The 27,644-nt window shown below is 36.7% G+C and overlaps 2 protein-coding genes and 1 long non-coding RNA gene across 5 annotated transcripts; 2 read left to right on the top strand and 1 right to left on the bottom strand.

The window, feature by feature from the left end:
• Positions 1-10,144: 10,144 nt before the first annotated feature.
• Positions 10,145-15,376, bottom strand: LOC113297336 (SH2 domain-containing protein B-like). Of its 2 annotated transcripts, XM_026545767.1 has the most exons (12): positions 15,000-15,370; positions 14,373-14,564; positions 13,892-14,104; positions 13,698-13,787; positions 13,439-13,516; positions 13,178-13,342; positions 12,718-13,062; positions 12,036-12,316; positions 11,633-11,795; positions 11,027-11,370; positions 10,582-10,647; positions 10,145-10,454 (listed from the first exon to the last, which is right to left on the bottom strand). In XM_026545767.1, the coding sequence occupies exons 1-12, from the start codon at positions 15,168-15,170 to the stop codon at positions 10,424-10,426; spliced, it is 2,139 nt and encodes a 712-aa protein (XP_026401552.1). In that variant the 5' UTR covers positions 15,171-15,370; the 3' UTR covers positions 10,145-10,423. The 2 variants fall into 2 exon arrangements, with proteins under 2 accessions (XP_026401552.1, XP_026401553.1); XM_026545768.1 differs by lacking the exons at positions 10,145-10,454; positions 10,582-10,647 and having other exon boundaries at positions 11,297-11,438; positions 15,000-15,376.
• Positions 15,377-16,251: 875 nt separating this feature from the next.
• LOC113297334 lies at positions 16,252-17,918 on the top strand. The gene is made up of 2 exons (XR_003333452.1): positions 16,252-16,815; positions 17,284-17,918. It is a non-coding gene; the product is annotated as an uncharacterized LOC113297334 (long non-coding RNA).
• A 3,711-nt stretch (positions 17,919-21,629) lies between these two features.
• On the top strand, positions 21,630-23,182 carry LOC113297333. Of its 2 annotated transcripts, none has more exons than XM_026545766.1 (3): positions 21,630-21,840; positions 22,452-22,505; positions 22,786-23,182. In XM_026545766.1, the coding sequence occupies exons 1-3, from the start codon at positions 21,687-21,689 to the stop codon at positions 22,866-22,868; spliced, it is 291 nt and encodes a 96-aa protein (XP_026401551.1). In that variant the 5' UTR covers positions 21,630-21,686; the 3' UTR covers positions 22,869-23,182. The 2 variants fall into 2 exon arrangements, with proteins under 2 accessions (XP_026401551.1, XP_026401550.1); XM_026545765.1 differs by having other exon boundaries at positions 22,452-22,523.
• The last annotated feature ends 4,462 nt before the right edge of the window (positions 23,183-27,644 follow it).

The raw sequence follows: 27,644 nt of genomic DNA, 5'->3' as shown, positions 1-27,644 counted from the left end.
CGATAACCAAATAGACAAGACATACTTGTTTTTGCTTCAAAACTCAATATTGCAAACAAAGCACGATGTGCATTTTAAGGCACTTAATCATGCTTCTTAAGGTCATAACCAGGGGTAAACTGGTACACTTAACTTAGCCATAATTTCAGTACATGATATAACTAAAATAGTAAATCCTTATTAGAAGTACTTACATCATAGAAAACTGCAACTAACTCAGATGGTGTCAATGTCCAGACAGTATTTCCATCGGTGGCAGATATTCCAGCAATAACCATAAACATTGCACCAAAAAAGTATGAGTATGCAGTCACTGAAAGACTGGCCGGATACTTCAGTAGCAGCGGAGCCTGGAATATGTATGCCATACACAAATCAGTATATACAACTTCAAATACACATCTTGGTTCATTCTCAGTTTCATAACCATTTCAAAATCATCTCACCAAACCCATACTTCCTGCAACATCTCATTCATTCAGGTCATCCCATAACACCTACAGTTTCATCTACATAAACAACACCACCATTCTCTAGCTATCAACACCACCAATCTATGGTTCATGCATCTCATACAATCCTTTCACTGAGAAGAACAATTACCTCAAGATAAATCCATTCCAGCAAATATAATTCAATTCTCTTTCTTTCTTAACTGGATTCTGCAATTCTTCTCAAGGCTACAACATCCCACCAAATTATTTCATCCAACACCAAGATACTCCCATCATCACCAACAGTTCTCAATCTTCATAAAAAATTCTATCGAACCCTTCTCTCGGTTTCCTGACTTCAATCAACTCCAGCACCACCACCAATCTTCTTTAATCTTGAATTACTCTTCATTGTTTCCATCAATTCAGCATCAAAAACTTCTACATACTCTTCTCATATAACTGAAATCACCAGCAAACCCTAATTCTTTGATTCATCCTCAGGAGAGCTTCAATCAAACATCAATTAGAACAAACCCATCTTCTAACTTCTTCTTATTCATCCTCAAATTAAACTCTGATTCCATTTCTCAGAAACCGTAACTCAATTCCTAACTATTCTCCCAGAACTGCTTCATATCATCAATTCATCAACAACCCCTCTTTTCCTCATCCATTAAGATCTCAATTCATTTCTCAATTTCATGTCAAACCCTAACTCTGATTTTATCAGATTAATCCCGAAACCGTAAAATCTCTAATTGATTTTCTTCATAAACCTCAACCACACCATCTTCTTCAACAATCATACCACCTCAACATCTGATGTACTTAGATAGACATAACACACGACTCGCAGAGAGTCAGCATAAAACAAACGGAGGATGATATCAGCAAAATCATTCAAAACCAGCACTAAGAACCCAGTTTCAGTTCGAATTCAACCCTAGTCTTCGATTATCGAAACCATCACTGCCAAACACCATCAATACTTTCTTCACAAACTGAACCTTAATCTACTTTGCTTCTCAATTTCTATCAAACCCTTTTTCTTCACTAATGAGCAGAAGAAAGAAAACGGAAGGAGAAGAAAACAAAGAAGAAGAAGATAAGAAGAAGAAGAATGAATGAGATCGAACACGTGACTGACACACACGTGTGAAGGACATTTCAGTAATCTTACCACATGTATGAGATCTCCCTATATGATATTTTGGCGAGATATTGACAAGTCAACGCGATAAATTGACCGAGATGGTTAAAGTGGATGGAATCCGTTTAACTTGCCTAGTTTTGCAAGAAATAAAAAAAGTGGCCTAGAAATGAAAGTGAGGGTCCAGACGAGGCCTACTTCTGCATATAATCCTTTATTTTTTTTAATATTTATTTGATTATGTTTTGTAGGATCATAAAAATGCTGCACATCTTTTCAGGCACCAATCTTCTTACACCAAAATGGAGTTGTGGCCGCTAGAAGGTGAATGTGCAAGAGTTAGAGATTATGTTGAAAACTCCGGTTTTTACAATACCGTTGTGAACTCTGTGATTGCGTATGACAAGGTCGCAGTATCTAGTTTCTGTGAAAGGTATTACGCTGAAGTCGACACATTCCAACTTCCTTTTGGCGAGATGGCATTGACTCCTGATGATGCAGAACAGATATTAGGGTTGCAGGTCGAAGGTAAATCAACCAATGACAAGTTCAAGAAAAGTCCTAGTTGGGATGAAATTTAAGCATGGACCAAGAACTTGTTTGGCAGGGATAAAGAGACGACTGATGGGCTTTTCGTGTCGGGAACTAAGTACGCGAAGAAAGAGTTCAAACTTGTAGAGATTAGGAAGATATTTTCTGGGACAAAACAGAAGGAAAAATATAAAGGTCTCTCTGATATGGAATGTCATTATGCGGCGGCTGCGTATTTGTTGTACGTCCTTGCGTCGGTTGTATTTCCCGATGTACATTTTTTTCCTTTAATCTTTTTATGTTTATTTGATTATTTTAAAATTTTCAACTTTGGTTGTTATAGGTGTGGATTTTATGATCATTTCCCGTCACTGTTCAAAGATAATGAAGACGTGGAACTCAATCCAAAATGGAGCAAAGGTAGTCCAACAGGAACCCGATACGTGTTCACCGGTTCTCAGGATAAGGAACAAATTGATGCGTTGATAGAAATGCGCCAAAAACTTGACAACATCACGGCGGAAGAGGTAATCTTTAATCCGTACAAGGATGGTACAGTTGGCGCAATGGAAGATGTCGTGTATTACCATGGCCCTTTGTTTCACCCTAACGGTTTTTCAATGTACAATCCGATGAGAATCATGTGTCAACTTGGGTTTATTCAAGATTCACCCGATGACGACTATGTACCTCCGTTCAAGCACAAGTTGGACAAATGCGAGGCTGACCATTCGGACATAAAAGTGGTTTATGAACCTGCAGCTGATGTCAAGCATTGGAATGATAGACACTCTAGCCTAGTAAACATCACATATTGGGTGCATGCGAATGAAGGTCACGAGGCAACAACCGATTACTATGCATGGTACGAAGGCTTCTCCCACGCTAGGGTGATACGGATAGATCATACTACGGGTAGGAGGACCAACATAGCATCCACCAGTGCTTCTCAAGCTGACACTAGAGATGATACTACCATCTTAAACTAGTGGTGAGTATTTATTTTTGTAATTGTGTTATTCATCTACATACAAATATAAGTTAGTTAATGTGAATTGGTATTTGAATGCATATAGAGGGAACGAATGAAGCTTTTTGTCAAGGCACTGTGTTGCTCGGCTGACAAAGGGGAAGTGTTGGATCCTGAGAAGCAACGTCGGTACGCTGATTACTGCACGCACATTGAAAATCCCAATGCAAAGAAGATGTTTGATGAGCTGGATAAGGAAGGTAAGAGGACTCGGAAAACACGTGGCCAGGTAGCACAAGAACGTGCTCAACAGGGGCAATGTAGCCAACCTAGAGATGAAGAAGGTACTAGAGAAGGGTGGTTCCCCAGGGGGCAGTGATACTCAGGGTCCTAAGAAAAGCCGGAAAGTTCCCCGGTCATGGAGGTAAAGAGGAGGTCGAGGTCGGGATGGTGGTCTTGAGTGAGGAGATGTTACCGTCGACTTGAACTTATGTTTCATTTTACTTTATGACTTGAACTTATGTGTTTGTTGAAACAACTTATGTGTTTGGTTTGGATGGTTTGTTGAAACTACTTATGTGTTTGGTTTGGATGGTTTGTTGAAACTACTTTGTTTTCATAAGATTTTAAAAGGATGTTTACGAGTATCTTTGATTGAATCTTCTTCGACGAAGTTTTATAGACCCTCGCCGTCGTCTTCTCATACTTATAATTCTTCCCTTTGTGACTTTATTCTTTATCCCCCGCTCTCTCGCATACCATCTCCATTTGCTTAAAATCGACATGTTTGCTTTGAACAACTACGCACATCTTCTCTTTTTCCTTGGAAACAATCCATTCCTTGACCTCAGCCTTAGTTTCCCACGTCTACATTGAAGAAATAACACGTTCATGAGAACACTCATTCAGCAATTTTCAAAACGATATACATCAATTCAAACAATAAAAACGTACCAAATCGGTCATATATTGTTGGGAGGTATCCGAACCGATAGTGGAGACGGGTTCAGGTTGGGAGCTCATCTGTACAACCAACTACAACAAAAGAAAAAATTGTCATTACTGAATCGTCAATTTATAAGATGTTAAAATGATGACTTTTTTTTTTAATTTCCCATTTAAAGGGTCGTCATCTTTAAATTTGCAGAACAACGACTCTCGCAGTCGTCACCTTATTGTACAGGTTAACGACTTATTTGCCTGAAACTCTGATCTTGAGTCGTCCGGTTAACGACCCTTTTTCGAAAACTGACGACCCAACTTAAACGATGACGACTTTACATTCACAAATATAGACCATTCTGTTCGGTTTCACCTAGAGTCGTTACTGTATATAAATCTAACACGACGACTCTATACGAATTTATTGCAAATTTTGAAAATCAACGACAACTTTGACTAATACGAGCAGTTATTGCAGAGTTGGGAAAAAGGTAATGGTTTTTTTTTTTAAAGTAGCCGTTGGGTGTTTTTTCCTATAAAAGGAGACCTATCCCTTTCAAAGTTTTTCACCCATCACTTTCAATCTTCCCAAATCAGCCACCCATCACTTTCAAACACCAAAAATGGCTCCAACTCAATTCAATAATCAAGAAGATGTTGCTATTGTTAGAGCACACATCACGGTCACGAAGCACGACTTTGAATGAGAGCACTGGGTCCCCAGTAACATGGATCAAACATCCAATGCTTGGTGGAAACGTGTATTTACGATTTCTAAAGCACTAAACGGAAATCGTAATAGAAGGACGCTCCAGCAGATAAGGTACGATTTTTTATACAATGAATGTGTATTCCGAGAGACGAATTGAGATCTCGGGCTGATGCTCTTCCCAACGAACCGCGAATGGATAGAGTAAGTTGGTGAATCAATTGGGCATTCATTAAATAAATTTCTCGGTTATTTTTATTCAAAAACAGTAACTTATAAAAAAAATTGTTTTTGCAGTACTCTTTGGGTCGCAGCCAATACGAATTAAAGTACATCCATGAGTTTTTGCACGAGGACTGCTATCGTCTCTTAGGGGAAAGTGAATGGAAATTCGACGTATATGATTAAACTCGTTTAGGTGTTCTAGCGCAATGTAGTGAACTATTTTATGTGTTTTCCTTATGTTTTATTTCATAGTACATGTATATTTTTTTCGTATTCAATAAAATGCATTAGTTCAAATATTGATTCAGTAACTATAATTCCCAAATAGGGTCGTCAAGGTTTGTAAAAATACGAGTGACGACTCTATAGATTGTTTGAAATTGTTGGTATGAGTCGTCACTGTTGGAGAAAGCCATATTAACGACTCTAAAAGTTATTTAACACGGAGACTTTCTGATAGTAGAGTCGTCAGCCAATTACCATAACCAATGACGGCCCTATGAATATGCAAGCGTCGTCAGTTTTTTAATTTGTCTGCAAACAACCCACTTAGCAGTTAATGTGAATTTTGAATTCACCAAATATGGTTGAGTCTGAGTAACGGTTAAAAATTCAAAAAAATAACTGTTGGGTCGTTCAATTCTATAAATAGAGACTCATATCTCACCTCTTCCTTACCAAAACCATAATTATCAACCTTCTCTTCTCCTTCTCATTTAATTATCATCTAAGAGAAATAAGAAGAGAAACACCATGACTATTCCCTACACTTCCGAAGAGAATTGTGCCATTATGAGAGCTTGATTGACAGTCACAAACCACTTTGAAAGTCAAGGAAAAGACATTGATGAAAAATCGGGTGTTTGGTGGAACCGTGTATTCATCGTTTTTGTGGCGTTAGACGGAAATTACAACTCAAGGTCTTTGAAACTCGTCAAGTGGTAGGCTTCTAAAAGGTCCTACAAATTATAACCGCAAGTGCACGGTGTCGGAAGTGGCAAATGTGCAAGTACGGGTCGATCCACAGAGATCGGGTGTGTTTCGGAAATGTGTTTTAGCTAATTGGGTTCCTAAATTTGCTTTAGGCTTAGAAGCCTTTTGGGAGTGTTGGGCTTAAAGTGCTAATGGGTTTGTTCTCAATAAAATGAACTGAGCTTGGGCTCAGTTATCTTTGAAGTGCAAATGGGCTTAGGCCTTACAGTGAGTTCAGGCTTTTGGGTTAAGCCCACAATTAATTGAATTGGATTGGGCCTTAATGAATTTGGGCTTTGGACTCAGTTGTCTAGATCTTGGGCTTTTGTTTTAGTAAAGAGTCTGGGCCTTTGGGCTTTACTGATTTGAATTGGGCTCAGTTGGATTGGAACTTGGGTTCAGTTGGCTGCAGGAGAAGGAGTGGCAGGGTAGCAGCAGCCTGACAGCAACAGACAAGGCAGCAACAAGAGCAGCAGCAGCTTGACAGCAGTGGAAGTGGTAGCAGCAGTAGCAACTGCACAAGCAGTGCAGCAGCAGTGCAGCAGATGAAAGTGCACAACAAGAAAAGAAGTAGCAGCACAAGCAGCAGGAGCAAGAGTGGCAGCAGCTTGGCAGGGCAGCTGCACAAGCAGTGCAAAGAAAGAGCTGCACAGCAGCACAAGAGAGCACACAGCAGGGGACAGCAAATAGAATGTACAAGCAAGGAACAAAGCAACAGCAAAATAAAAGTGAACAGAAGCAAATGAAAATTACAGTGGACAAAACAATGCAAAAGCAACAGAAAATAAAATGAAAGATACAACAGGGCAACAGCAAAAGCAAAGAACAAAACAAGAATGGACCAAGGCCTAAGGCCAAGGGCAGGGGTGATAAAGAAACTGACAAGAAGCAATACTAAGGCAAGAATACAGGCATTCCTATAGAATGGGTTGAAGACTAGCTTGCTATAAGCACTAGCTTCTCCCAATGCACAATCAACACTACAACCTAAGCATACAAGGAGAATGGCAAGAACATCAGCTTGCTATGAGCACTGATTTCTTGCCATTGCACAATCAGCACATTGCTTCACAGATACCTAGCCTAGCATTCCTTCAAATGACAGTAAAACAAACATGACAGGAACATTGATACTAACAGTGAGCATTTAAACTATGAACTAACATGACAAAACAATGAGTCTAACTAACAACAGGAACATCACACATTAACATTAATCAGGAAACAAACAGGATATGACAAGTCTAACATGAACATGAAACTAAGCAACAAATTGAACTAAAAAAAAATCAACATTAACAGAACATGGAAATTGAACTGAACATGAAATTGAAATTAAGTTGTAACTGAAATTTAACAGGACATGAGAGTCCTGGATGTGGGCTAATCCCAACATGTCTTCTAACACAACCCATAGTCCCAATTTATAGTCAATTACATCATTAGGGCTTTCCCCCAATTTTCACCCAAAACAGTAGAACTAGGGTTTGGTGAAATTGATTTACCTACTGTTGATGAGATACTCGCTCCATCTCGTCGACCCACTCTTCTCCTGCTTCTTCTCGTTCCTCTCGAGCTCCAATTGATGCTTTAATCATCATTTATATCACCAATTTCTCACCTAGGGTTTCAGGCAGAGAGATGAGAAATTGAGGTTGTAAATGATGATTAAAGAGATGGTACGTGATGGGTTTAGGTAGAATAGAGTTGGGGAGAAATTAGTGGAGTGATTTGGGGTGAGGTGGTGGTGATGGAGATGGACATGGTGGTGGTACGGGGCATGGCGGTTCTGCAGAGGGGGTGATGGTTCGATGGAGAAGGGAAGGGTGCGTTTGTTTGAGGTGTAGGTGCTCGGTCGCTAGGGTGTGAGGCGAGTGTATCTAGTTTGATGATCTGCGACGCTGAGCCGTGGGATAGGGAGATGAAAGATCAATCGGACGGTGAGATGAAGTGAAGTTTGTAGCGACCGCTGGATTATATAATACAACAAAATCAACGACGCCAGATGGAGTTAGGTGTTGTAGTGTTAGGCGGAGATATCAAACTTCGATGCACAGCAAGAGAGCGACCGTTGGATTCAACTACCATCTAATCTGAAGGCTTGAAATTTCAGCGCTGTGGTGCTTGGCAGAGACTTCAGATTTTGATGCTCTATGAAGGAGCGACCATCGGATGCTTCTGGGAACTGATCTGACGGCTGAGAACGGAGGCGCTTTTGTGTGTAGAAAATGAGGTTGTGCGCACCATTCTTCGCGGCTTCCTTGCGTAATTTCTCCCGGCTTTTCACTACTTTTCTGCTCTTTTCGCTCCGCGACTCATCCGAACTTTATTTATTACCTAAAAATACAAAATTAATTAATAAAAATATTTATTCTTGAAAACACTGAAAATACAGAATATGGGATAATATGTAGAATTAATGCACAAAAGATGAGTTAAAATGCCAACAAAAAGGGATAGATATATACAATATTTGGCACTCATCATCAAGGAACGGTTCGAGGAGATAAAATTGGAATGTGATGCTTTCAAAAGAGAAATTAATGCCGTAAGGGAAGCCATGCCCAATATGTTGGGTGCTATAAGAGTAAGTATTTAAACAAGAGTTAAAATTTATCAAAAGCTTTGAATAATACTAACTAAGTTTTTCTTTTGTGTTTTCAGTTGGGGAAGGCGTATGCGCGATGTGAGGAGCTTCGTGGGAAAAAATTTGAGTTCGATGATTGCTACTTTATCTTGGAAGGCACTATGTATAATTACGCCATTTATGGTTAAATATTTAAGTACACCGTTATTATCTGTTGTATTTCATTTCCTTAAATGCAACGCTATGCAAGACGTATGCCTTTTACGATTCAACGGAATGATTCTATGAAATCAAAAATTATGAGAATCCAGTGCAAGGGTCGTTACTTTATATAACTACTGAAACTAACGACTTTAAAAGAAATTAGTAATTGATAGCTTGGATCGTCATTTCATATGACTACATGTCTGACGACCCTAAGTGTTACTTTTTACAGAGAGTTTTGGTTTTAGAGTCGTCTATGTGTAAACAAAACAACAGAACGACTCTAAGTGACCTAGTAAAAAGGGTCGTCAATATTTAGCACACTATCCTAACGATTTTTCATAACCTGGAAAAGTTGCAGGTTAGAGTCGTCATTGTTAGTGTCAACGGACTGACGACTTTGTACAGTCGTTAGTGAATCCAAACCCCGACTATAACGACCCTCACACTGAGTAGTTCCATAGTGAACATCAATCGCCTACTTGGAGCACCATTCAGACAATTTCAAGAGTATATGAGGTTTACCTGATTTTTTTGAGCTGCGGGTTCTTCATTTTGAGGTTTGGTTCCTTCATTTTGAGCAGTAGAATCTTCATTTCCACCATTATTCATGGCTTCCTCCATTAACATTTCTTCATCAAACATCCAATCCATATCATTAGTTGAGACAATCTTCTCATCAACACAATTATGGTTGTTATTTGAACCTTCACCAACATCATTCCCTCCACTTGGATCACTCATTTTTGAAAACCCTAGTTTTTCCTCTCAAAACTCCTCTTCTTCTCAACACATAAAAACCCAAAAATAAAATTTCCCAAAATTTTTATCCCCAAATCAGATTTTAATCTAAACACACTTACCACACTAATCAACTAATTAATTCTTAATACTAATCATTTAAGGACATTTTAGCCATTTAGAAAGTATTTTTATGAGGGGTGACCCAAATTAGGATTGGGTGACCTTTTTTGTCCTCTGATGGGAGGCCCCCAATTAAAAACCATGGGCCCCAATTATATATCTGAAGCAAACACTAAGGAGAGAGCATGGCTTCTGAAGCAAACACTAGGGTCAGTGACCTGGTTTATGGGGTGTACGATTGTCTGAAAACAATCATATATCTGAAGTTGTTCATAAAAGTTTATTTGTTCAATATAATTGGTGTAAGTAAACTAAAAGTGTGAATGAGCAATTCAGGCAAGCAGGTGACTCCAAATTAAAATAATTTCAGGAGTCCATTTTTGTGCACACCCTTCTAAAGAAAAAAGAGCCAAGTGCCGTTAAAAGGAAAAAGCGGGAGCTTTTCATCCTTGTGGGGTTTCCCTACATGAAAATCCTAAGATTATTTTGATGAGGCTGGTCAGGTACTGTCGATTGTCAGTCAGAGACACGATTGAGGAAGTACCACAAGTGATTAGACAACAACTCATCTCAGACTGTAAACATTTCAATATGGCTAGATTTTTCATTCTTTTCTGTACACAGGAGCATAGTTTGTGATTCCTCTCTGAATTCAGTGCCATTTTTTCCCGTACTACTCTACTCTTAGAACTCACTGATACAAACACCCGCAATTAATAATATACAAACACAGGACACAGAAAGAAGGAAAAATGAGGCGAACAACCAACAGAAAAATCACAGGAATTAATCATCTTTGTTGTCCAGCAATGAGGAATTTCTAGCCATCTTCTCAAGCAAACATAGTGATATCTCTTGCCACCCTGCATTTTAATAGGACCAAGGTTAGGAAACAAGCCGGGCCAAAATTGTGTAATTGACGTTCACGGGCTTAAATGCAATTTTCCTGAGTTTTGCAGTTTAGATTTCAGAAAAACAATGGTGTATTACCTTCCCAATGATGTAAGCTGGGGTTCTGCCAATAACAGAACTTGCAGTGGTTTCTGATCTAATTCCCTGTTTACAGCAAGTGAGAAAGTATTGGTTAGCATGTTTAACTATAATGTTAACCACATAACATATGCTAAGATAAGAAAGAAAAAGATACTTGCTAATGAAATCTTTTGCCTTGCTGTAAACCTAATTCATGATGCTCATAATTGCCACCGCTTGAACCCTGATTTTCTAACTGCTAGAATGACACTTCAATAACTAGAGGTCGAGGACTTTATTTAGAATGTGCAAATAGTATATACTTTGGTTCCTATGACCTTACACACATAGAAGGATTCTAATCTCCTTTCGGCTTTCACACTTACACCTATTTGTAGCGATTACTTGCAATAATGCAACAAAGAAAGAGAAAAAAGATGAGCAAACGATTTGAAAGACATACCTATTTTCAAGAGCAAGTAATCTATGGTGGAGAGTGTAATCAGCACCAACATAAGTAACAATTAAACTACCAGCATCAGGGTGAGGCCAGCTTCTTGAAGTAGGAAATCTCAGAATAAATGTGCCAGGTTCTTGCCATCCCCTAGGACCTCTCAGTGAAGCCTCTGCTTCTTCCTTTGTGATCAATCCTTCTATCCATTTCGGCGAGATACACCCCCATGTTGCATTTATCCAATCTCTCGATAAAGTAAAAGCCACAGGATATAACCAATGCCACATCTTGTCAAAGTTTTCTTGAGTCATATTGTCTCCGCATCCAGCAATTCTTCTTAGAAGCTCAAGGTCCTAAATGAACAGAGAAAAAGTAACTAAAAGAAGCTCTGGCAAAAATTCTAAGAAAGTCCATTCTGATTCTGCTGAGTCACACCATAAACATAGATAAAGTAATTAGAATTGTTTATGTTAGTTTTTCTACTTGTTACACGCTAAAATCACTAGATATTTCAGTTTGAACATGGTTTTGAAGACTAAAAGACAGATCCCTACTCAGAGATTTTAGTGTTAATAAATAGGGAAGAGATGCAACTATGAGTGATTGGTGAATAACCTGTGCTGTCAAAGACCTAGTAGTGCCACGAGAGATCTTCATGAATTTCTGTTCAATCTCAAAGATTGCCTCTTTCCACAGGACTTGACGGCTGCCCTTCGAAATCGAGAACCAGGTGTCATTTCCTTCCTGCACCAATGCCTTCGCAATTGATATTGGGTACCTGTCAGCCGAAATGCAAGCATGCAAATGTTTAATATTATGACAAGATGATGGTGAAACCAGTAGACATAATATACAGGAATATGTACTTGACATCTACTTCATGGTTTCAATGAAGATTCTCATAGAACTTGATTGATCCACCATCTATGCCTCACTTTGTTTTAGATGGCTGGTATTCGGAAATAACAACTGATAAGGAAAAGGAAGGATAAAATAGATAAAAGCTTATAGAAATTACCGGTGGTGGGAACACCCAGTGTAAATAGTAATCTGTTGAGCGAAGTTCATAATTTCTTGATCAGTAGCAGAGGATACAATTTCCTTCAGCAGTAGTAAGCGGTCATTAATTCCTCCAAGGCAGTATTTAAAAATGGTAAAATCTGAGATTGTATTATAACTACTTGTCAACACGGAATTCAGTTTTCTTGCTTGCACACTTTCAGTGTCAGACAAAGTGTTATCACTTTCGTCGAGATTTTCAGGTTTCCCCTCTTCAGTTGCCTCAAAAGCATTGTCACCCTGCATTTTTGGTGAACCATTAAGTTTATTAGAATGTGAGTGCACTTCTCGTCACCCCAGTTAAGATGTGGGTTCAGAAAACCCCACTGGCTACTATATTACTGTTTGGTACTTAACCAATCAGTTCTCGAACCCTCACCATCACATCGGCATATCTTCTTGACACCCATGCCACATAGGTCAAAAAAATTCTAACTCTAAAAAGATGTATCAAGTTTTTTAGTGGCACCTTTTGGTTCTTTAGATACCAAGCTAGAAAATATTAGTGGTGGGAACAATAAAGACTGAAGTGTATATGATACACTACAGATTAGTTTGCATATCGTTGGGACAGTGGTACATACTTCAGCCGTTCTTATTTCTTAACAAGAAAAAACAGAGGAGAAAAGGCAGTGGTTTACCTGCTTATTGCTTTGAGAATGGTCTGCATTAGGGCCAGCCTGGTTCCTGACAGATTGCATTTCACCTCCAACTTTGACACGCTTTGGATTTGGACTGACTATCAAACCTAGGGTACTTGGATGACTATCTCCATTATTGTGTTGAGTTTCTGGGGATTCATCATCCAATACCATTGGTTGAGGTCCAGCGGTTGCCTTTGCCGATGCTACAGAGGTCATACGGTTATTACGGCTTCTTGAGATACATCGAACTGGATGAGAAAATGCCTCAAGGAAAGGATATTTCCCAGATCTTGCCGAGCCAAAATGAAGACGGAACAGCCTATTGTCACATTTTGATGATAGCTATAAGAAAAGGGGAAAAGTGATCATTAGCTTATCAAAAAGCGCCCAGAAAGAAGAAGAATGAAACTTATGTATAATTTGCCATAAAAATTTGCAAGATTTTCTATAATAGTACCTGAGATATTTTGAGCTTAAAGGTAGCCCGGCCATGTATTAGTTTGCTTGGTCTTGCAGAAGAAGCAAATTCAATTCCGTCATAGCTTGTTAAAAGGGGAGCCTCTGCATCATTTGGTTTCTCAACAGGCAATCCATTGTCAGCGTATTGAAGAGAAGCCACAACCTGAAAAACAAAAAGAAAAGTCCATGGTTCACTATAAGATAATCTGGAATTATTAGAAACAGTATCAATGATTTGCAAAACAATCCAGAGTTTCACCTCCATTTCCTTGTTCACGGGATGACTGAAGGCATCTAACAGAACGACGTCCAAGGAAAAATTTCTGCGACAGGAGGCCTGCATTTAACTGAATGATTATTAAAAGATAATTTTTCTTTTTGCTATGTCCTGTGTTACATCCAGGATTGAGTTTGTCCAAGTCCAAATATGAAATATTCGATAAAGTTCCAGAAGTAAAAGGAATAGCGATGGAAGCCTAACAAATGGATTTATCAATATAAAATGGATCTCCCCCAACCTTGCCACCAATAATGCTCCAAACACCATCTTCGCCTTCTTCAATCTCATATGTGCTTGAATAATCGATAGATAATACTACAGGAGGATTCTGCCAGCAAACAGAAAATTTGTTGGTTAGTCTCCCAATCTATCAGAAAAAAAAAATAGCATAAAATAGAACTGTATGATAAATTGAGCAATATTCTAACACACCTCAACAAAGTGACTATTAATAGAGGATGTTGGAGGCAATATCTGAGGATAATGAACATAACCCTGCACTTCCTGATTATCTCCATTAGAACCAGCCAAAGTTAGTCTCTTCAACTTATCCACTCCAGAATCATCATCCTTAGAGAAGGAAGTTAATGAGTTTTCTCCAACCCATACTCCATCAACATGAAGACGCACCGCATTAGTTGATACCTAATGGAAGAAATTGATGAAAAGCTTTTAAGAAAGTAGTATGGTAAAGAAGAACAGTATATTCTCCAAAAAAGAATTGCCCACAGCTCTTCTACCTGAAGAAAAGACACGACCAAAGTCTGCCAAACCTAAACTTATCGTATGTAATGATGTATAGTATGAGACAATAAGTTACACAAGGGATTCCGAATTCCAGTAAGTATTGGCGCAATTTTCTTCAATCATTTCTCATTTACCCATGGAAATTACAGTGTGATAGGAAACAAACCTCACATCCAACGTGGACCCATTTTTCCAATGGAAACTCAAACTCGATCGAGACGGATGGAACTTCAGACCACAGAAAGGATTCTCCTGATTGGGTAGCCTCTTTGTGTAGGAACAACAATGGCAACAGTGCTAATTTCTTATCCTTGTTCAACACAAGGAAAGGAGCATCGCCCTCGACACCAGAATGAATCTAATCCCCAGAAGAAGAAACAAAGGGCGATGTAAACATATATATCTTCTTCAAATTTGATTACATAAAAGTTAAAGCAGAATTAATTCCACATATACATGACATGTGATAGAGACCTTAAGCATCAAATATACCCAAATTGATCAGTCAACTACACAAACTGACGATTAACTACTATGTAATTTCCTTCAGAATAAATTAGAGGGTAACAAGTAAAGTATATGAACTTCACATTTCCACAATCTTTCAACAGAAAAATCCCCTTCGAAAAAAACCCTCTTGTGTTATTTTTTTTACCTTAGCAATAAACTGATAAGAAAAACAAACACTAAGATATCCAAAATCAAGCCAGCAGTTGGGAATTTGTCATTACAAAATGAAATCATATTAACAAAAATAGGGTACAGAGAGAGCGAGAGCGAGAGAGACATATACCTGGCGAATAATTATAGCAGGAGAAGAAGTAGAACTTAGGAGATAAATCCAAATGCAAAGAGAAAATGTATCCTTTTCTTTATCTATTTCTATTTTAAGATCATTAAGTGAAGTATAATCTTCTTCTGGAGAAGCTTCAACAACAGTTGCAGTAGTAGTAGCAGCAGCCATGGATTCTAACTCTCTGTAGTCAGTTTTTTGACAACTGCTGTTGTTTGAAAGAGGTTTTGTTTAGAGATAAACAAGAAATGAATGAGCAGCAAAACTGAAAGTAGGTTTATTTTGGTGTCCGATGATGGACGAGTCTTTGTTGTTTCTCTCTCTAGTTTGGTGTTTTTTCTTTTTGACGGGAGAGAAAAGGGCGTTAATTAACTGTCGGTGTTTCAAGTTTGTTTGTTTAGGTGATTGCGTGGTATTTTTTCCCCTTGTTTATTGCAGGAGATATAGGCCATTACATCTCACTTGGGTTAACAACTTAACATGTGGGAATGATGGATATCATGTTCGTAGTTAGGCCCATTTGTCCGTTTGGCATGGGCGTAATAGAGGGAGGTAGTGTGGTCAACGATGTGGTGGTCAAGGGCTGCATTTAGTGTTTTGGTGTTTGGCATGGTTCAACTGCACGGAATAGCGACTACGCGGTAATTCCTATGACCTCCATTAGGCGACTTTGAATGTTCACCTCTGAATCTCTGCATTGGATGTGGCCCTCTATTGCACACATAAACTACTCCCTTTGACCATGACTCCAAAGATTCTGGTGATAAGTATCAATTTTCGTTTGATTTCATCTTTCTCAATCTTTGTGGCTTTCATGAACCCTTGTTTCTCATCTCTGCAATTCTAGTTACCTGCATCACAACCAAAACTAATCAAAAAAATATTTATCGGTAGAATTGATAACTTGGTCGTCTTCTCTCTTTGTAGATTTAGATTTACTTTTAGAGATGAAAATCATCATTGAACAAAACCTTTGATTTCTCTGAGTTTTTAAGTAACGCGCGATTGGGAAATATTAACAAAATCCTCGCTTCTGATTGGCCGAAATGCAAGTTAGTCCCCTTACATTACATTTCGTGACCGTTAATTACTAATGCAATTGATTCGATCTAACGCTCATGATTGGCTGAAAATCTTATTAATTACCATGAAAAAAAATTGTGCGGAAAATCCTTGGAAAAATCTTATTATTTCCATAATTTGTTTTTTTATGCCAAATCTTAATCTAAAAAAACAACAAAAAAAGACGGAAATAACTAACAAAATAAAAGTGGAGATACGGTTTCCATAATTTGGTTTTTATAACAAAATAGTTTGATCTTAGTGCCGAGTTATGAGAAGAAAAGAAAAGGGAATATATATTCGAGAGTATTTTTAAGATGGTCTGGTTTTGTTTTTAATAGAAATTATTTTGTCTATTTACAGCCGCCGGGATCTTCTAAGATCTTCTGGGATTTTGATTTAAGGAAATGTACTCATATTTTTTTGAGTGTTGTTTAAGACTAACTATATTTTTGTTAGCAAATCTATGAACTGCCAGAAAAGTATTTGTTCATTATCTATATTTAGATTACTCCAAATATAGTGGTTGATTGGCCGGCAATTTATGCCAAATTCAGTGAAAAAAACAGAGAAACTTCTTAGGAACCAATTTATGGAGCTATATAAAATGGTATAGGGATGCTTGGTTTGCACGTTCTATCGCAGCCGCGTAGAGGATACCTAACTACAGTGCCGTATAGGATATCAAATTATCAAGCTCGCACTTCCAATGGTTGGGGAGAAAAATAAGAGACAATGGAGAATCGTAAACAAGGTTTGTAAGCTAGCCGAACTACCAATATATTGTTTGTTTTTTTTGTTTTTTTTTGATAATTCACCGTTGGATTTTGGTTTTATAATTGTGGTGTTGTTGTAATCGGTTTACAAAAGAAGTTGCTGATTGAATTAACGTCTGATTTTCTCTTTGAACTGAAACTTTGATTGTATATACATCAAAGTTTAAATGTAATTATATCCAATAAAGGGAACTCGGATTGGCATGGATAGTTCAACAGTTCTATTATATATTAGCTATGTATAAGGTTCCTTAACATTTAAATGTAATTATATCCAATAAAGGGAACTCAGATTGGCATGGATAGTTCAACAGTGATATGACTTCTGGGGAAATTTTACAAAATAATACGGCTGCAGTTTTGTGTATCCATATTCGTTACAGTGCACACACACTCTTCTTTCGTGTCTTTGTCTTTGCTATTTCATATTTTTTCATTACATGCAGAACTTTTCACAAATGCAATGCAATTACTCAAAGGGCATGAGTAAGTTCCAGACTCATGGTTGTTGTCTTTGTGGATGCAGAAAAACCATTGCGCATAAGTGATTGAGGAGGTAGCCTTTCTGCATGGAAAGTTAAACATACCTCATTTCCTTTTTTAGCATGACTATAATGTGCTTGCAGTTTATTTTTTTCCTTGTTTTGTGTGCTGGTGTTTCTGATTCTTAGTCCAGTCGCAGAATACAATTATTTTGACTCTCTTGCTTGCTATGGGAATTCACATGTACTGGATGGATTGAGCAATGCTATTGTTGCCGCTCTTGGTTTGAACTGTTCCCTGGAACCATCTTTTTCTTATGCTGCAAGGTTTTGACTTTCTCTAAACCACAGATCTGTGGAGCAATGGTACTATGGTAGCGCATCTCACGTCAGATCCAACCGCTGATGTCTACAAATGCTTGACGGGGTAAAGGTATACCTGCATTTTTGAGTATAAAAATAAGTACAGACCACCGTACAAAGTTGTGCCAATGTGTTCAAGTTCAAAACTCTTCTTTATCGTTAAAAAGTTATGGCGCCATAATTGCAAAGTTACACTAGAGTCAAATAATATTCACACTCTACATTGTTCTGTCTCACACCACAATTGTTTACATTTCTAATTCTTTTTCGACTGACTATGTCGTCTATCGTTTAATTTTCTAATCCATTCATGATAATTGTTTTATTGCTCCTGTGATGTATATCTTCCGACTTTGAAATTGAAAATTAGAAAGTGAAGAGTTGCTTTTACCGGTTAAAAATAAAAATGATGGTCAGCTCTGGAGCTCTAGCGATAGCATTCTTAGGTTTGTGCACAAATTCAATCTTGAGTTTGTTATTTTGCTGGGTTCTGAATATAAATTTTAAGATTCCTGCATAAAAAAAAAAGAATGAGTTCAAACAAAATTTGCATTGTTTTATAAAATACTATGTTCCTCCTCTCCTTCTCATGAACTTCCTTTTATTGTTGTTCCATCTTATTGATCTTATACTGAACATGGTCTTTATATGCAAATTGTGGACCTGAAATGTTTGGAAGCAATGGAAAAGATAGAATGTCTATACGAACTCCATCCTGGTCAAGGTAACCCATACCCTTGAAATGATGCCTGCTTGGCTCGAATGATGGCTTTTCACTAGACCAGAACACTTACCACTTACACCAATATATTATAGTCTTTTTTGCTTAACTGGTTTTGAAATAAAGGTCACAACCCAAGAAGTGCGAGGTGAGCCTTGAACATTAATTTTTCATTTTCTGTTTGGTCGAGAAGGAAATCGTAGTCGTAGTATGCGCTTTGTGACGACTCTTTTACTTCAAATTGCCGGATTTGTGCAGACAAACTGAAACAGGAAAATATGGAAACGTTGTTGGTTTTTCTACAATTGCTAATGGAGTAACTCCCAACAAGTCGGTTTGTTAGATACTAAGTTACAATCAAGCTGAAAATTAGATGAATTAGATGCTGGAGATGTAACTATTAAAACATCATCCTTCAAGTGTATAGATAGTCTATCTGAAAATATGAACTTCAAAATAAACAAAGGCATTGAAGCTGTTGTGGTCCGTTCTTTGTTCTGGCAAGATTTCCTTGAAAGTGAAACCCAAAAAGGAAGAGGAAGCCATTGATGCTAATATGTTCTTGGATTCTCTGATAATTTCCTCCGTTTGAAATGTACCTTCACTGCCAAAATGTCTTTCAATTCCATAAGTTAGGTAGTAAAGGGAATTGTTGGGTTTGGACACATTAGTTTAGAGGTTTAGAGAAATTTTCTTCTTTTCCGATTGATCGTAGTTGCTCAACTACTTATTCAGCTTTTTTCCAAGCAGAACATAGAAGAAATAATCAAGAAGATTGCTTAAGAAAAGAAGATTGCTTTGGGTTAATGGATATAGGCCGATAGTGCATACCCACTTTGCCTCTCTTCTCCATAAGAGATTAAATTGCTGCTTCTTCTTTTTGATGTCATGCTGGTGTAAGTATGAAATCTATTAGAAGTAGCTTGATTTCTGTTGAGTTTTCTAGCAATTTTGCATTTTATGAATTTTTTCATGTCACTTGCTTCTAACTTATTGAGTGATATTATTTCCAAAATAATTTTCGTTTCTTACATAATTTCTAGGTTTAGTGACTATATAAAGCGTGCAGTTCTAACTTTTTTTGTGTTTCAGTTTCTTGCAATTTGAGTTTTGTTGTCTGATCTATTTTTATTGATAATTATTTTGCATGTACCCTCGAAAGGGTAATCTATTGGCATTAATGGCCGCTAAAATAAGAGCTATGAGTACTTATTTGAGATGAAACAAGATGAGAAGATTAGTTCTTTTGAGGCTCCATTGTAGAAATTGTAAACACCCACCCGGTATACATCTCTAAACAGTATTTCTATTCCTACAGCTGATAGGTTTTTTTAGCAGTCTTTTATTTTTTGTGATGGAATGGTTTTTATTTTCTCTAATTTTCAGAGGTTTGTCATATGTTTATTGAAAGTTTATTTATTTGGTATGCTTATCAGGATGAAAACAACCTAATACAAAGAGCGGCAAAACAAAGAAGTGGCGAATTTGGTGCATTTACTGGAGAAGATCGTCTTTGGTTGGGTAATTTATTTTTGCTTGGTTTATTTTCGATTAGAAACTGAGGGACTTGCTAAAAGTATGTGCTTATGTTATAATATGAATTCTTTCATTTTGATTCATCGATTCGCCTGTTATTGTACATGGAATAACATCATGTGGTGCTATTAAATCGTTTAGTCAGGTATTAATTATACCTTGAGGCACATGTAGTCGGTAATACTAATTATCCAAGTATTAGTAAGTAAAATATCAGTTTACTGAGACGGTAGGAATGAAGCAGCGACAAAAAGAATTATGCCCATTGTTCGTTCTATCTTTGTATTATTATCATTATTATGTTCACCATGAGCAGTAAGACTGTTGAGGGATGGAGATCCACTCCATGTTACTATGTTAGATGAGCAGTTTTGCACAAGCATCATAAAATATATGGATGCCACTGCAGTCACTATTTGTAGGTATGTATCGTTATTCCATAAGACGTAATAATATTATGATGTGGCGTCATGTTAAAAAAAAGTGTTTTCCATGCATCTTAGGTTCCCTAAAATCATAGGGATAATCCCTATATGTGTAAAGCTTATACTCAGTAGCTAATGCAGGAAATTGTTTCTGCACCTCCTACTATTTTCAGCTTATAACCCGGCCGGTCGAAAAAAGGAATTTGTTTTGAAGAAAATAAATATCAGTTTACTGAGACAGTAGGAATGAAGCAGTGGCGAAAAGAATTATGCCCATTGTTCTTTCTATCTTTGTATTATTATCATTATTTGTATTATTATCATTATTATGTCCACCATGAGCAGTAAGACTGTTGAGGGATGGAGATCCACTCCATGTTACTATGTTAGATGAGAGCAGTTTTGCACAAGCATCATAAAATATATGGATGCCACTGCAGTCACTATTTATAAGTATGTATCGTTATTCCATAAGACGTAATGATATTATGATGTGGCGTCATAAGACGTAATGTTTTCCATGCATCTTAGGTTCCCTAAAATCATAGGGATGATCTCTATGTGTAAAGCTTATAGTCAGTAGCTAATGCAGGAAATTGTTTCTGCACCTCCTACTATTTTCAGCTTATAACCCGGCCGGTCGGAAAATGGAATTCTTTTTGAAGAAAGGAAAATGGACATGATTTCTAGCTTATTGATAGTGTGGACAAATATGTTGATGCCATTCTTCTCCAAAACTGAAAGGCTTGAGATAGGCAATGTCGCATGAAGGTGTCTAATCCAAGGTTCCGTGATTTATCACTTTATGCAGTATCTCCCATTTTAGGTTTGCATGCAGTGATCCTTTTATCACTTCAAGCGTCTTCTAGCTTATTGATAGTATGGACAAATATGAGAAGAATGGCATCAACATATTTGTCCATTTTAGGTTTGCATGCACTAGAAGCAGAGAATTCGACAGTTCGCTCTTTCATCGCTAAGGATTCCGAGTCTTTTTCATATCTCTGGGGAGATTTCATACTTTCAATATTTCAAAATCATCAATTTTGTGCAAATATAAATGTAAATGTTGATATGCATGAAAATATTTTAGTTGTGGTTTTATAGTTGTTGAGGTCTTTACAAACCACAATATGATGAAGTAAGAAGGTCAAACATGTTCAATTGCGTATATGGGATTTTTATATGGCCCATTTCTTTCCGATAATGTTTTTACGTTTATATTCGATTTTGACTTTATCTCCTGATAGTATCCTATGAAACTATATCGGATCCTTCCTGAAACATAAGTAGTATCTGTATAAAACTACGTCGGATCTTTCATGAAACATAACCTAGAATCAGATCTTCATTATCTAAGCAAACCCGGAACATGCCTTTTTTCAAGTACATCCAGTTTCGGAGCATCAATTTTATTGAAAAATGCGTTATATACAAGCCATCCACAAGCCATCCAATTTGATTGGCTCAGTGCAGGTATGTTGATCGAATTAGTTTAATGGTTGTTAAGTTCTCTCTATGGCTCTGCTCCCAGGTGTCTTTTCTTGGATCTATATGCCATGGATTTTTTTTAATGGGAATTGCGGAGAAAAATCGTATTAAGCATGGTTGCAAGATACCTTAGGATCTATGAAATAGCCCCTGCTATATTTGGTGGTACTCATCCTTCCTAGATCTACTTCCACCACGAGATGTCACAGGACCTTGAAACCCTATCCATCAACTCACTTGAAGGTTAAGATATACATAGAGTATTTGCGGGCTTAATATCCTGAGGGTGCATATAGGTGTTAATGATGATTAGGCTTTTACTTAAAAGGTAAAAAATATCCCAATAACTATGGAACTATGGAATGTTCCCGATTCTTTCTTGATGATTAGGCTTTTACTTAAAAGGGTAAAGAAACCCCAAGAATAATGGAGAGAATTTCCAATAATATTATAGGGTTTTTCTTATTTTTTAGATTAGCTTTGCCCTCTTCATATTTGTCGCCAATTTGGCTCTATTTGTTGTCCATGTATGTGCTAATTATATGGTGGGAAGTTTATTTTGAATTTATCTTGGGTGTGCTTCTTTTTAAATGCAGGCCATGCAAAAATACTCGAAAATGTCATCGGAGCTTACAGCCAAACCTCAATAGGTATCAGATTCGAAAAAGGTTGTTTGGTATTTTCAAGTGCATTTTTTATTTTGACTTGCTATAGAGATGCTGATCAAAGCCGGTGATCTGAAATACTTGAAATATAAAGTTGTCGAGGTAGTTAATAGATATGTGGGTGTGGCGTAAATATTTGCATGGTATATATTTTATCCGTATAATCAGTAAGTATTGTGAGTGTGGTGGATATTTACTGTCGCGCAATATGCTTTCCTCCTTTAAATAGGTCGTCTGATGATAAACGTGTGTGTTTTTATTGCAGGTAGCCAAACCGGATTTTTCTATGCTGCTTTGCGAACAATTAATTCGATTAACCATTCAACTAATTCGTTCAACAGGCCGTAAATTCAACCATTCAACTAATCCGCTGCAACTGGATTAGGAATGTTATGGCTGGCTGAAATTATGGCCGTCGTATTAGCTTTATAGCGAGCTTAAGACTATGGTAGATCCAACTAGCTTGCATTTGTAATATTACCAATATTACAAGTGTAAGTATGTGATATTACCAATATTGCATTTGAATAGAATTTATTTGGGTGGCTGTTTGAAAATCACCAAAATTACAAGTGTAAGTATGTAGAATATGCTATGATATCTCGAGATCTTCAGCCATGTCTGTACAAAAACAAAAATCATGTTTTTTCTTAATCATTTCATTACTTGCTTTCGATTTCAGAAAAATAATAGACTCTGTCATTTTGATATGTAATGTATGTCGTCTTTTTTGGGAAAAAAAAAACTTCAAAGTGTTAAAAGAGGCCACACGAGGTGGGCTTTTAATGGCTTAAATTTTTTCTTATTTTCATTCTTTACTGATACTAGAATTCATTTTACTATGGCTTCGCGTATTAGAAGAACCTAATTTTGTGATGGAGAGAACAACATTCATCAAATATCACAAAAACACATCGATCACTTGCATAGTTAGTGGATGAGATCAGCGAATGACCAATACAATCATGTATTACGCCATGGAAAAATCATCAAATGGCCAGTGCAGTTTTCACACAATAGCCATGTACTACGGAAATGAATATCGTTGTTAAGTACGTGTTTGAAAATTGGTTTTTACATACCATACATGGTTTCAGCGCAGATTTTTATAATGATGCAACAATAACGGTTCTTTGGTATTATTTCAAGTTTCTGCGTACATAAATCAACTTCAAACTATATTATCAACTTGCGGGAAAGAAGGTCGGTGCACATTTTTTAGCGGTTTCAATGGTGCACCACTAACCATCGTTTTCTGCCTTGACGTTGTTTTTTTTTTTTGTTTTTTCTAATGAATTCTGCTTTTGCTAAATTCGAAGGCGGGATGAAAAAAGGTTCGCAAATCCTCAAATCGAATTTTTTAAAGGTAAATGGTAGTATTTCTTTTCCCTATTAAAATTTTACTCATGAGCTTAAGGTTTATCATAATTTTAAGCATTAAATCTTCAGTTGTGGTTGCTACAGATCCAATACAATTTTATAGAATTGAAGACTTGCTACCGGCACACAGAAATAATTTATGCAATAACTTCCACAGTAACAGAAGCTTTCCGTAGTGTAAAGAAACTGGAGAATCAAAAATTATACTCTTAGCTATGTGCGAACATTGTCGGTTTGATCTTCATGCATACGATAAGTATATATAAAGAACAATGGTTGATTTATCTTTTGCAGACGAGAGAGTACAAGCATCACTGGCTAATATTCCTGTAAGAAATAAGAATTGTCAAAATGGTAAATGGTAATGATTATGGTAGTGCCCGTAAATCAAGGATGGAATAAGATGACATTTTGTTCGATAATGAAAATAGGAAGCATCATATCCAAATAAAATTGTTTGTGATTATTTCTATTCGATCACAAGTTTTGTATTTATGATGAACACTACCGCTACTTGGAACTTGGAATTAATAGCATGATGGGTTATTAAGAAGAGGATTAGCAGGGTTTTCAATGGATGCTGAAAACATTGCCAATGACATGTAAAAGCACTCAAATATATTGGTTTTTATGGTTCAATTCATGGGTCGATCTTGAATATACGATATGATAGTTTTAGTTAATAAAACCTAGATCCACTTTGATCGGTCTGTATTGTGAAAAGAAAGATTGAGACCAGTGATTGTTTTTTTGTTTCGTCGTGTGAAATTTTTATCGTCTCTATGTGTTAATTGTCTGGGAAATGTGTTATTGCTGTGATTGTGTACATATAAATGAATTAAGAAATTCCATAAGCGAATAGATTACTAATGATTCAATTAAATCTAGGACCTGATGTAGCTTAAGTTTTTTCTCAGCAACCAAAGTATCAATTTCAAACAAGAATGAAAATTGGTCGCCAGGAAGAAGGTTGGTCCAATAATTCCAACAGTTGAGAAAACAAAATGATGTGCAAACTCCTCAAGCCCAACGATCCAACTAAAATTTTGAATCGCACGCACATCAAGTTTGTATTACAAGTATGTGTACAAGAAAAAAAAAGAACAAAATAATGGAACTATTTGAACAAGGGACCTCGCAATATCACGCTCGACATCAGTCTGAAGTAGAGAACCTGGAACTTAAAAGTAACTTTTTGACTTCTTGGAAAAAGTCAGTTTGGGTATCCAGATCAACTTCTAGAAGCAAAAAATACCGTAACTTTTTGTGAAGCAAACAATATTTTGTTTCTGATTCCTGTTCTGGAGGATTCTGCTTATGTATCCAAAGGAGTTATATTTTGGCGTTTGGATGTCCACTGAGAACTAACTTTTCGATTCTAGAAATCAGCTTGCGGATTTTTTTTCAAAATGACTTCTATAAGCAAAAAAAAATAGCTTTTAAGCGAAATAAATTTTATTGCATATGACTTCTGGAACTGACTTCTGGTATTCAAACATGCTATAACGACAATTGAGTTTGTACGACTTCCAAAGCTTACTATAGTAACACTTCAATCATTGAAGCGTAAAGCTCTAGGCAGTCGCGTAGGATTCTTAAAAAGCCAAGTGCCGACGTCCTGGCGTGTAGCAAATGATAAAACCTATCTGATGCGTACATAATATGTTTGAGACCAATTATAACACGAATTGAGAGAACAATATATAAATTCAACATAGATCAAGAAAGCACACTGAGAGCTTAATAAAAAACTCTCATGATCCTTAACCTTCGTCTATTTTAGGAAAACAAATCTCACGTGGAATCCAAAAATAGGTAAACACATCATAACCCACTGCTCCAAATTTAACGACCAAATGGAGCCGAATGCACTAACAAGTGGATGTACGTCATCATTCAAGATAAGAATAAAAGTACTTCAATTAAATGTATATTTAAAATTGTCTTCAATGATGTAAAGTAACCGCAATGTTTATGATAAGCACAATTTTTCGGGAAAAAAAATGCAATCTGTTAAAAAATAATTTTGTTTTACTGAAAAACGAGGCAGACTGCGTAGAAAAAATATTAACTGCAATTTGGGAAATCAATACTCATTAAATTCAAACTCGAGGAAAGAAACTTCATATATCTCACTCTAAAAGCGCGTGACATATTTCATTGTGATAATGCTTTGGATAAAGCATATCTATTAAAGAAAAACGAACGATTAAGTACAAATTCAGACGGAGAACAACTCCAGACACCTACTAAGAACTACTTGGTAAAAAATTAAAAGTAAGACATAATAGAAAACGACGATGACATGCCAACGTTAATAGAACTGGATGAACATGATGATGATATGGACGAGATTATGGAGAAGGATCATGACATACCACCGTTGGTTGAGATAGATGAAGAAGGCAATGGAGTGTTTACTTATTAAGAGAGATTATAGATATCATGGGCATTTATTTTTAGGCACACCGCTTTTGAAACATATTATTATTCTCCGGCAGTATATTATTTAATTTTTTTAAACTGTGACAATTTTAAACTAAATGGATGCGAATCTTATAATTAACAGTGCTATCACGGCGTTTTTATTGGGGACCAGTGTATTAAGTTGTATCATGGAACTACGCTTAAGAAGCAGTTCAAACACAACCAACAAACATGTAATATTGGCAAGGTCATAAGCAAAACTGGACTCAACATAGTACTGTTACATTAATCGACTTCTAAATCTAGATATAAATAAAGGCATTCTGTAGTAGCCATACTTTTCTTTTTGTTTTATTTTAAGAATTGCATTTCAAAAATTTACATGTGATATATATTTTCCAAAACTTCTACAGATAAAATCGTTGAAAATGACAATTTGTTAGCAAAAAAAAAAAAAGGTTGGACGAAAAAAATGTGTAATTAGTTTTAATATCAATAGGCAAGTATAATTATTTTAAATCCAATATTTATGGAGTCAATTTCTTTTTAATTATTTTAATATCTGCCTATAAAATTGATACACGAATTTAGGTTAATAGTACCAAATTTAAATCATCAAATCGTTAGATATCTAAAGGGTATCGGAGTTTCATATCCCTTTAAAAGATCAAACTAATCAAAGACCGTTTAGAAATATTCTAATGCATTCGACCACGGGCGCGAGGCGAAGCCCCGCCACTCTAAATTAGTTGATCCGCCGGCCCGATGCGTAGCACGGGTTACATACTAGTCAAAATTAATTGGGGGATAGAGGAAAAGGACAAAAACTGGATCCAAATATCAAATTAGGGTCACCCCTTATCTAATTATTTTTTTAATTCCTAATCTACCCCTCACTAATCAGGTTTAGTATTTAATTATACTTAGGAAAAATCATAAGATTATTTGATAAATGATTAGTGTATTATTTAGTTTTGGGTAAGGTGAGAGTTGAAGGAGGGAAAAGAATTTGAAAGGGAAGTTTTTCTGGTGAAAATGGTGGATGATAGTGAAAAGAGAATTGCTGCTGAATCTTTAGCTCAACTATAAAAGAAGTTTTTTCTTTGAATTCTCCATTTTTTTCTCTGAAAAAGCTCGGTGCCGGCGTAGAAGAAGTATGAATACCATGCTGGCATATGTTGGAAATTTTCATAAATGTTTGCCTCTACGCAGAGTTTTCGGTGATCGACCTGACCGGTCAGGTCGTGGGGGTCTAGGGGGAAACCCCCCCTAGCAGAGTCCGAGACAGCATATCGTAGAAAAAAATCTACGAGAAAA

This window comes from Papaver somniferum, chromosome 7 (assembly GCF_003573695.1).
Source record: "Papaver somniferum cultivar HN1 chromosome 7, ASM357369v1, whole genome shotgun sequence".
Taxonomy (NCBI): domain Eukaryota; kingdom Viridiplantae; phylum Streptophyta; class Magnoliopsida; order Ranunculales; family Papaveraceae; genus Papaver; species Papaver somniferum.
This window is presented reverse-complemented; position numbering and strand designations above follow the sequence as displayed.